This window comes from Impatiens glandulifera, chromosome 9, assembly GCF_907164915.1.
Source record: "Impatiens glandulifera chromosome 9, dImpGla2.1, whole genome shotgun sequence".
Classification (NCBI taxonomy): Eukaryota; Viridiplantae; Streptophyta; class Magnoliopsida; order Ericales; family Balsaminaceae; genus Impatiens; species Impatiens glandulifera.
The window spans coordinates 36,602,436-36,614,523 of NC_061870.1; the positions used below are offsets into that span (position 1 = coordinate 36,602,436).

At 29.8% G+C, this 12,088-nt stretch overlaps 1 protein-coding gene across 1 annotated transcript; it reads right to left on the bottom strand.

Moving 5' to 3' along the window:
- Positions 1 to 2,707: 2,707 nt before the first annotated feature.
- Positions 2,708 to 4,897, bottom strand: LOC124916611 (probable WRKY transcription factor 31). Its single transcript, XM_047457350.1, has 4 exons — positions 4,558 to 4,897; positions 4,374 to 4,478; positions 3,761 to 4,279; positions 2,708 to 3,677 (listed from the first exon to the last, which is right to left on the bottom strand). Exons 1-4 carry the CDS (start codon positions 4,849 to 4,851, stop codon positions 2,928 to 2,930), a joined length of 1,668 nt encoding a protein of 555 aa, XP_047313306.1. The 5' UTR covers positions 4,852 to 4,897; the 3' UTR covers positions 2,708 to 2,927.
- Between the last annotated feature and the right edge of the window lie 7,191 nt (positions 4,898 to 12,088).

Here is a 12,088-nt window from a genome sequence, read left to right on the forward strand (position 1 = left end):
GGGATTTATTGTTATTAGCTGTAACAAACTATTTTTCTGTTTTTTTGTTAAGGCATGTCAAAAAAATACAAAAATACAAAATTTACACCTTTAAAACTTTATGTAATAAATTATTTTAAATTAATTAAAAATTCAAATAATCTGTTTTTTTATTAAACAATATTTTTTAATAAAATCCCCAAAAAAATCATAAAAAAAAGATCAAACAAAATCTACAAGTACTAAAAGAAAAAAGAAAATTAAAAAGACAAAAAGAACTTCAAAAATAAGAAAATTGGGGTAAGTCATTGCAACTTCATTAATGAAAATATTAAAAAGTATATAAGAAAGAAAAAAGAGATAATATAATGGTAAAGAAAAAAGAGCAAATATCTTGCTTCATGATTTTGACAAATTCTATAAAATATTACCCTCAACTTATTTAAAATTTCTATACAAGTTAAACTTGTATAACTTCATTAAATAGGTAGAAAAAGGTTTATTTGGTTTAAAAAATATATATTTATTATTAATATACATTTCCATTCATCAAATTACTAAATTAAAATAAAATACCTTAATTTATTTTGTATAAAATTTAAATTTAAATAATAATAATTTAATCTAAATAATTCCAAAAAAACTCAATCTTTTTGTCAAATAATATTTTAATTTTAATTAATGATATAAACGGTATTCATATTAAATTGCATAATTTATGAAAAAATGTATGAGTTTAATGATTTATAAAAACTAGTTTAACTTTGGGTTATAATGCAAAATTAAAAAAAAATTATTGGGTTATTCTCTTAAATAGTTAATCTCGTTGTATTTTTTGTATTTGATGATAAAATAGATATTTATATTTTTTTAAAATTATTTTCATAACTTTGTTACCTAAATGTTTTGTTTGGATAGAGGTTATTTTAATAATTTGAATTATTTAAAAAATAATAATTAGTAGTACTTTTGACGAGGTATTTATTTATTTTTAAAATATTTATATTAATACAATAATAAATAATAATTTATAATATAATATATTTTAATATTTTAATTAATTAATAGAGTAATGTGATAAAAATAAAATGAATAAAATGATATTTTTTAGATTTAGTTATTAAAATAACTTAAACCAACCAAGCTCAATTTTCATATTTACATACATCCTTTCATATTTACATACATCCCCTTACCGTAACTGTTTATTTTGTGAAAAATGGGATAAGTGATGATTATCATTAATTTTGTGAGAAAAAGTGATATTGATAAACTGATTTAATTTTTTTAAGCACGCCACTCTCCATTCCTTTTAATTCATAATCTCTCTTTGCTTGCTTCACAAGTTATATATATATATTATTATATATGTGGTATGAAATTAAAACTTAGAACTTTGATGTGGAAATGACTTATAATATTAATAAAGTAATAAATCGTAAGAAGAGGTATTTGAAGAACTCAGAGTCTAACTATATATTAGAAACAGAAGTGATTACAATCGATAAGAAATTGTCTTATATACAAAATAAGATATTTTATATAATAATACATGATTATTTTAATAAATTATTTTCTTTATTTTTTTTTTGAAAAAGTTAAAACAATAGTTAATCTAGAATCCTTTTAATATTACTGAATTAGGTTGGGTTAAGGTTAACGGGCCAATGGTCTCTATAGCCCATTGTACTTTCAATCCATATGATTATATTTTCTTTAACTACTGAAAGAAAGAAAGTTGGGAAGAAGAATTAATCACATGGCAGGCACGTGAAAGAAGAAGAAGTGGTTGTACGGTTGAAGAAGTACGGCAAGACCCCACAACGTTCCACGATCATCGATCTTTCTTATTTCAGTCAACAATTATATTTATATTGTCAAGATTGAATATAAAATTAAAATTATGTATCTCAATAAAATAAAATAAAAGGATTAGGTGTGATCGAGGGCGGTTACATCATCTTTGCACGGAAGTCAAAGAAAGTATCTCACTCCTCAAATTAAATACCATCACATGATTGCAACCACTTCTCGAACCCTCTTAATTAAATAAATAAATAAAATCCCATCCTCCATTATTTCCAATATACGGTTTAAATTTATTTATTTTAAATTATTTAGCTAGTTTGGTTTGGTTTAGTTTGAAAACTGCATCTTATCAAATATTAATCAAAAAACCATTATTTAATCATTTTTTATTTTAGAATAAATTCATGAAGCAACACATTAATGTAGTATATTAGTTTTCTATATTAAAAATAATAATATTAGTGTTCAACCTGACTTATATAAATATATATGTATTTAAATAGATGACCATTTTAATTTAATATAATTTATATATATATATATATGTGTTAATCAATGAGTGTCACTTGATAGCAACTCAAAAACCCTTATCTTTTTTCCCGTATTAATCACGACTGTAAGCGTATTAATTAATTAATCGGGAAGAAGTTGCTTGGAAACAACACCATAGCGTGTCAAACATTGATTGGCCGAATATGTTGACTTTCTTAGACTACGTGTTTGATTGTTTGTCCCTTTTTCTTCTAATTCACACAACAGAAGTTGTCATTTTTGAATTTTCTTATTGCCAGCCTAACTATCTAATTAATGACACCCCCCAAAACCAAACAAGGTCTAACATGTTAGGCTAATAATCATACTCTCAATTAAAGACTACATGTATTATAAATACAATATTTACTGAATGTTGTTACAAAAATACAGAAAACAAGTTAAATTATGATTAAGAGATAAAAACAAAAAAAATTAACGTACATTTTTGTGTTTGTATGTGTGAATTGTGTATTGTGAAATTGTGATATCCCCCGCCCACAATATATGGACATGATTTGATCCCGGAAAATAGAAAAAAAACAAATGAATCATAAACAACAAATGAAAAAAAATAAATAAAACTCATTAATCAATCAATCGATCGATCAATTCTCCTTCGTTGATTTTGTTTCCATTGCTCGAATTGCGTTTTGATTTGCTCCGGCGCCGATAATAGAGCTGATGGCCGCCGCTAAAGCGGCGGTGAAGTTCGGATCAGATGTTATGGCGGCAGTGGCAGCGCTGAGTGTACTGTTACCGATCATCAACGTGTTGTTAGACGGTTGTTGTTGTTGTTGAAACTGTTGAACTAACGCTTGATTCAAATCTTGAGAGCTATACAAGCCGGAGAATTTTGATTGATTATAAGCCTGTTGGACCGTACCACCACCGGCCATGACCGGGAAGCTCGGGGCATGACCGGCAAATTGTGACTGATGAGTAGTCGACGGCCTCTGGAAAGGTGCGGGATTTGGAGAGTGTGTGAGGTCTAACGTGACGGTTGGAAATGGGGCCGATGCAGAAATAGTGGCCATGCTTGTTGAACAAGGAAGATTAATCGCTCGGGCTAGAAAATTCTGGTTCATTAGCCCGTCTGCACTAGCCATTGATCCGGAAAGTAACATACTGGCTGCAGCCGAGGTTGTGGATGCCATAGCCATTGCGGCCGGTGGAAGTGGGTGGTTATGAGTTCCCTCGTATGTTGTTATCAGGATTGACTTGTCTTCTGCACATCTTTGTACCTGTTTACGAACCGGGCAACCAACTGCCATAGTGCAACGATAATAAGCCCGTGGACACGGGTTTCCTTTTGCCATCTTTTGCCCATATTTTCTCCATTGACATCCATCGCTGATCTGCAAATTCATGAAATGAAATGTTATATTTTATTTGAAGTCAATATAAAGAATTAAAGCTAGATTTGGCAATATGTACATACCATGGTTGCTTCTGATCGGGCGCGGACAGACACTCGAGCTTTTCTCATGGTGGCTTCGGTAGCTTGATCAATAGCTTTAATTCCGGATGAGTTGAGTTTAGGAAGCTTGTTAGGACCACTCCAACCTTCCGATTCAGGACTTTCATCTCTAATTCCATTTCTCTTCGTCATTACTAATTGATCTGCCCTGTTTGGAGGGGTTGACCCAGATAACGTTCTCTCTTCCGACGAAGAAATATTAGTGGACGGTTCATGATGATGATCCTGATCTTGACCAGTTATGCTACTAGGACCCATATCCATGAATTGTCTTGGCACCATTGACGACTGTTTCTTCTTCTCTTCTAATTCTTTTTCTTCTTGTGATTTATCTTCATCAACTTTAATCTCGGTCTGCTTTTGCATAACTGAGAGATGCATATGTAGAGCGTTGTAATTGTAATTGACTTGGGCTAACATCTCTTTCAGCTTCTGATTCTCAATATTCACACTGTCTAGCTCGTTTTGTAATATCTCTATCTGAAAATACATTAATTAAATATTATTATATATGATAAAGAAAATCTGGGTAATTAAGAACTGGGTTGTGGGGGAATTAATTTAAGTAAAGTACCTCGCGTTTTGTTTGTTTATCTTCGTTATTATGAGATGAAATCCCCTCGTCCACCACCGTAGATTGATCACTTCGTGCATGAGATGTAAGGAGACGCAAACCAGTCTTCATTTGAAAAATAAATTAAAGAACGTCAATAAATTAATTATATGAAAGAAAAGAAAAAGATGTATGAAGTTATTACATTGACTTGGTTTGATAAATTGTTTTCCTTCTTGACATGGTGACGAAGGAGATCTGATTTGGATTGATGTGAGAAGAAGTCGACCTCCAAAGATCTTTTCCGATCAGATGTGGAGGAGGGTACTACAGCAGTACTATCTTGTTCTCCGGCGCCGGTGACCGGAAACTGGTGAGATTGAAACATGGTAGTAGGTCCTCCTAGTCTAGGAGTCAAAGAAACCAAGTTTGAAGAAGATTGGATTAAGCTTGTATTGTGTTGTTCTAAATCAAGGGTTAGTCCCCATTCTTTTCCCATATATGTTGATTTGTTTGTGATAGAGTTTAGAAATGAAAGTAGGGAACAGAGTCTTCTTAAAATGCAGAGAGGGAGACTATATATATAAAAAACAGAGTTGAGGATTTATAAAAGTTAGCGTAAGCAGGTGCGTCAGCTTGATGGACGGACAGCTGGGATGGTGGGGCACCCTAGCCAGTCAAGGGTATAAAACCTTTGGGAGAGGGTTTCGTGTGTATTTCGTCTAAGACTGAGTTTGACTGCTTCTTAATTAATCAGATCCGAACAAGTTCATTAGACGAAGACCGAAGACGAATCGATAATTTAGAAAAATCGCCAACCGCCCCGTGCCATGCGGCGGGTTCCACGTGACGAAAATGAAAAAGCCCACACCGAACCTCTTTTTCTTTCCTGATTACATGAAGTCAACTAATTTGACGGCAGGCCAATACTTTTATCATCTTTTCATTACAAAGATAAGACTCTATTCTACCGTCATTTAATTAAATAAATACAATTTTTTATTGTTATTTTTATGTTAAGCTAAGTTAATTCACATTGATAAAAGATAAAAGTGGTTTTATGAGACTAATTGTTAAATGTAATTTCATATATATATATATATATATATACATGAACATTTTATAACTTAATGGGTCGTATCTTCGGCCCATTTAATCATATATAATAATAGAATATCAACTAATATAACATAGTCTAACACCGCTCCTCAAATTGGAGCATGTAAATCACAGATGCCCAATTTGGATCTAAAATGGTCGAATAATTGTTTTCCAAGAGACTTAGTGAGAATATCAGTCAATTGAGAAGTCGTCGGAAGCAACAATAGTCCCATCCTGGATATGATCCCGTAAGAAATGTAAATCCACTTTAATGTGCTTGCTACGTTCATGAAACACTTGATTCTGAGTCATATGAAGAGCTGATTGACTGTCTGAGTACACATTTATACCCGATTGAGGTACTCCGAGGAACACCATGACCCCTTGTAGCCACTTTAACTCACAAATCAAAGCTGCTAAAGATCGATATTTAGCCTCAACGGAAGATAAGGTCACAATTGGTTGTTTCTTGGACTTCCAGGACACGAGAGAAGAGCCAAGAAACACCAACCACCCAGTAACCGATCTGTGAGACTTGGGACATGATGCCTAGTCCGAATCGCACCATCTAGATAACCGAAGATCACAATCACTCCTCAAGAGTATACCCTATCCTGGGGCATTCTTCAGATATCTCACAACCCGTAATGCTGACTGATAGTGATCCTATAATGAGTCATGCATAAACTGAGATAATATATGTAAATAGTAAGCTATATCAGGTTTTGTGAAAGACAAATATATAAATCTCCCCACCAACCGTCGATAGCTCTCCGAATCCTCCATCTGCGCACTCACTAACTCCCCCAACTTATGATTCTGCTCCATAGGAAAACCAACAGGCTTATCACCCAGAAAACCACACTCGAAAATAATATCTAGAACGTATTTCCGTTGACACAAAGAAATTCCCTCAACACTCCTGGCAACCACAACCCCCAAAAAGTACTTCAGATCTCCCAAGTCCTTCATATGAAAACATGATGATAAATATTGCTTGAAAATCTCTAATGTTCCCAAATCACTCCCTGATACTATCACGTCATCCACATATATCAAGACATGTAAGACATCATCACTACTCACAAAGAAAAATAGATAATGATCCGAACGAGACTAAATAAAACCATAAGAAAGTAAGGCAGTTGTCAGTTTGGCAAACCAACAATGAAGCGCATGTTTTAGTCCATAGAGAGACTTACGCAGGCGACACACTTTGTTGGTATGACCGAACTAAAAACCTGGTGGTAGACGCATGTATACTTCCTCTGTCAGATCACCATGGAGAAAGGCATTATGCACATCCATCTGGTGTAAGTAGGGTTGTAAATGAATCAAATATTTTTGATTCGATTCGGCATTCGTATTCGAATTTTGATATTCGTATTTGTAATTTTGTGATTCGAATTCGAATAAAAATATTCGATTCGATTCGACTAATAAACGAATACGAATACAAAATCAAGATATTCGATTCGATATTCGCTAATATTCGATTAAATATTCGATTATATATATCAGTAACGGGCGTGTCTGTAACGAATGGTAACGGGCGTGTCTGTAACGAATGGTAACAGTTTTATTTGCCGTTACAGATACTTATCAGTAACGGCTTTTGATACTTTCAATAACGGTTTTCGCCCTTACTGATACCTCTTTTTTACTAGTATATACCATTTTATTAATTTTAATTTTATAAATATTATTTATTCTAAAACCCTAGTATATATATATATATATATATTTCTTCGGTTGAAAACTTAAAACCCACATCTAGTCATTCTGCTGCCAATCACTCAAAACCTACCACCGCTTTCATCTCATCTCTTCTCTAGTCGACGTTACTTTGATCGCCGCCGCCGCCTCCATGTAGTTCTCTTCTCCGCTCGTCGTCTTCTCCATCGACACTACTCCAGTGATTTCTCCGGTGAGTCCTTTTCTTCTCCGGCCATGTATTTATTGACCAGCTGTAACCCATATCTAATATCACTATTAAATATTGTACATCATTTAGAATATAGATATTTTTTTTTAACATTTTAAGCTCTATTTACATATTTGTTATGAAAGGGGGAGAAAATTATGATCGAGATAAATGATGATGAATGTGATGGTGCCTTGCGAATTGAGAATGTGAATGTTGATGGGGAGAAAGATAAGAAAGAAGGTAAAGATGATGAAGTTGAGGAAAATAAGGGGCATTTTGAAAAGAAAAAGAGAAAGAAAGTTTCTAAAGCTCATACCGAATTCATTGAAGTGATCGGAAATGATGGAAATTTTAAGTATCAATATATATATTGCAAAAGTCTTCTTTCTATGCCAACTACCGGTACAACAAGTCATATTTGAAATCACTTGAAGAGGTGCGTGCAAAAGAAAATGCACACTGAAAAACAAAAGACATTGCAATTTCAGCCTTTCAAATCCAAGTTTGAGATGAATCCTTTGTGAGATGGTAAATATGATCATGTGAAGCAAAGAGATGCCATTGCCCATTGGATTTTAATGAATAAGCAACCGTTTAATGTTGTAGAAAGTTTTGGTTTTACTTTCATGTTGAGTATCAACCAATCACTATTTGAAAAAATTTCTCGTGCCATGTCAAAGAAAGATGTCATTAATGTATATGACATAGAGAAGAAAAAATCAACATGAAATGGAGGCGGTGGTAGGTTTTCAGTGATTAGCAGCCGAATGACTAGATGTGGGTTTTAAGTTTTCAACCGAAGAAATATATATATTTACTACGGTTTTAGAATAAATAATATTTATAAAATTAAAATTAATAAAATGGTATATATAAATATATATATATATATAATCGAATATTTAATCGAATATTAGCAAATATCGAATCGAATATCTTGATTTTGTATTCGTATTCGTTTATTAGTCGAATCGAATCGAATATTTTTATTCGAATCGCAAAATTACGAATACGAATATCAAAATTCGAATATGAATACCGAATCGAATCAAAAGTATTTGATTCATTTACAACCCTATATATGATTTGGGGATCAGTTTCATTCTTCTTATGCAAAAATGTTATTTATTCTTGTGAGATATTGTATTTTATGTAGAAAGTAAGATTATAAAGTCTTATTCTATCTTCTCATTATTTGTGAGGTAGCAAAATATGTCTAAGTCTTCTCAATGTTAGTAATATAAATAGTGTTTGAATTGTACTTGTCAATGTTTGAATATTTTTCATTGGAGCATGTAAAATTTCTTAATATATTTCCTAATTTTTATTGAATTTGTTTATATTTTATACTTTTCCTTTCAATACAATTTGTCATATGTTGTGTCCCATTTGTATTGTAATGCAGTTAATTCTTCAAATTCAACATACTAACGTCTCTCAACAAACTTATATATCATTTTTTAATTTCTCTATACAAATATTACATCAATTCAATTTGGAAAATAATTTTAATGGTATGTTTTATGTTAGTTTTCAATTTGTTTTTTTTTCAACTATATAAATAATACAAATTCAACTATTTATAACATATTAGAATAATTTAAATGTAAATAGTTTGATTAAAAGATTAAGTGGCATATTGAAGTTCAATTAAAAAGTTGAAGTTAAGTCGGTGCATGGTAGGATCTGGCCTTCTTTAAAATAAAAATAAAATAAATTAACCATTTATTATTTAATTTGTAATATTAAATTGTTCTACTACTCAACCATTTTCTTTATCAAATAAGAATATAAAAAAACCATTTTACTTTATTAAATTATCCTACTCATCTTTTGTGGGTTATAATTAGTTTTTAAGTTCAAATTTTATTATTTAGCAATATTTTAGTTGTTCAAACTTCTCCTCATACAATGAATCAATTTAATATGCTTCTTTTTCCATTAAAATGGTGAAATTTTATAACAGAAAATAAATTATTATTTTAAAAATAAATAGAAGCTATCTTTTGTAGAGAGAAAAAATTATTATTAGAAATATTTTCTTAAATTAAATGAAATAAAACATTTAAACTAAAATCAAACAACATTTTTAAAATGTGTATTTACTATTACAAATTTACATAGAAATGTGGACATGTCCCTCAGTAGATTTGGATAAAAAATAAGGAAAAGAAAAAGATATTAACACTTTCCCAATCAAGAAAATTTGTTTATTTCAATTATATAAATAGTTAGTCATACTAATATTTGTAAGTTTGCAACTAGTTGTTATTTATAAACTTATTAAACATGCATGTTTAAATCACGCATTATTCAATAATATCAATGAGTAATAATTATTTTTAAATGTTATGATATGTATTTAAACATTTTGTAAATTCTGAACGTGTTTTTATTTCAATATAACTAGTATAATATTATTTAAATATTTTTAATTACTTTTATGACAAAATTTTCAAAAAGAAAAAATCATTGACCAGTCAAAAAGAGGAAAAAGACACAATGGCAGCCAAGCCCAAGTTGGGGACCCATTGTGTGAGGCAAGAAGTAGACCAAACTATTATGTTTTTGACAACTCTAATCCCATTGGTTTAATTTCAGAAAGAGCAAATAAAATAAAAAAAAAACATTTTAATATATAAACTATTATTACTAATTTAAGAGTTTGTGACATACCTTGCTTAATTTAGTTATATCGGTTAATGTCAATGATTATGATCCAGGTTTTAATCTTGATTTCATCCCAGGCCCAGGGTTTGTTTATCTGATTGTTTGTTCTTGTTTAAGTTTTTTTTTATTTATTTATAAATTTGTGGAATTTAATATGTAGACACATAATTATTTTAAAGTCTAACTATGAAATTATATATTTCTTAATAAAAATAAATTAATGTTTGAAAAAATATCTCTACCTTGAAATGTGAGATGAGGTGAGGTGCACCATAATTCAACGGCTTACGTTCTTTCCCAGCTATATATTCAACTTAATTGATGACTTATGAATTATTATTATTATTATTTTGTAATACAATTCCTAGCTCAATCCCACTCTCATTTTTGGACATATATCATCCCGGTATATAATATAATAGTCTTATTATTTATTTTTAACTATTTAGTAATAATGTGTGCTCAACTACCCAAAGAAAAATAAAAGTCAACAAAAACAAAGTCATCAAGTATAATAATAACTTGTAACTCCTTAAAATCTTAGGATTTTGCAGTCATGTAAATATTTTTCTTTTTCTAGAAAGGAAAAAGAAAAAAAAAAACTGTCTCATTTAGAGTTTGTTTGATGTTGAGTTATTTAGGATTATTTTTTAATATTATTTGATGAAAATGTAGTTTATATAGATTTTCAATTGGTTGAATTTTTATTTTGATAGATAAATTTTAGTGAATTGATTTTGAAAAAAAAATATGATGTGATTTATTTTTCATAAAAAAACTTTAAAAAGAACCATACTTAAGCCAAAATAAACATGGGAAGATTTTTTTGTTGTTGGATATATATATACATGTGTATCGATTTGCTACAAGAATTACAATTTACATTGAAATTATTTGATTTTATTGTGGCATAGAATTGATCTATTGGTGTAGATTTGTACGGGAATCATGAATATGATAAAAGTTGCAACTACTAAAAATGTGAATTTCAAACAAATATCTATAGCTAACTATTTATTCAACTTCTTTAGGATAAGGATGTCACATCTCCTCACAAGAAATTTTCCGAATTTCCCTGATCCACTTATTTGCCCAATGAAATTTGACTTTTACATATAATATTTATAAGATCATTTGAAATTTAGGAACGATAATAGTCGTGAAAACAAAAAAAAATTCCAAAGAGGTTTGACTGATTCAACTCTAATAGCTAGAGTAAACATAAACAATACCGAGTGACTTAGTTATAAAAATAATATTTAAGTCTTTTTTTTTAAATAGTCAAATAATTAATATATCATAAGTTCGATTTTATTTTAAAATGTTATTATTGGTAATCTAAGATCAAGTTATTTTTTGGGAACACTATAAAAAATTAATTTGATTTTTTTGGGATATTTGATTTAATTTTTTTTTTATCACATAATATATTTTTTAATTATAAAATCAATTAATTTAATTTTTTTAATAAACTTTTTAAATTTAAATAAATATAATTTTAATAATTTAACTTAAAAATAATTTCAATAATTTAATTTTTCATTGCAAATATATATGTCTTCTTTCTTAATAGATGTTTCACCAGATTAAAAAAGTAATTAACCCAAGATCAAACAAGCTCTAATTAGTTAAAATAAAATGAAGGATTGGTTGTGAAATTTACCAATCCTCTCTGACCATTGATAAGTCGGACATGGAATCCATCAAAATCATGGAATTTCTAAAACCCTTCGTATAAATTATATTCCCTTGAGATAAACTTAGGACCTAAGAAAAGTAAAAAACAAACAAGGAGAGATCAAACCGGGGGCGCCTAAAGATTGGGATTAAGTAATTACACTTCTGTTTCTCTTTTCATTAAATTACATGATTCAAAATTCAAATATATACATGTCATGCACGTGTTTCAACTAAAAATTAGTTTATGAAATTTTTGATTAAACTAATTAAGATGAAGATATGAAATACAATTAAGTAAGTCATACTCTTGACTAGAAATTAAAGGACAATTATATTTATAGCATGTCCCACGGTTTTC

What these genes read in the sequence shown, in the direction of transcription:
- LOC124916611 (XM_047457350.1), bottom strand. Translation starts at nt 4,851, where the DNA reads ATGGGAAAAGAATGGGGACTAACCCTTGATTTAGAACAACACAATACA. An exon ending in ATTTATCAAACCAAGTCAAT is followed by an intron (nt 4,479 to 4,557) that starts GTAATAACTTCA and finishes TTTCAAATGAAG; the next exon opens with ACTGGTTTGCGTCTCCTTAC. An exon ending in CCCGATCAGAAGCAACCATG is followed by an intron (nt 3,678 to 3,760) that starts GTATGTACATAT and finishes ATGAATTTGCAG; the next exon opens with ATCAGCGATGGATGTCAATG.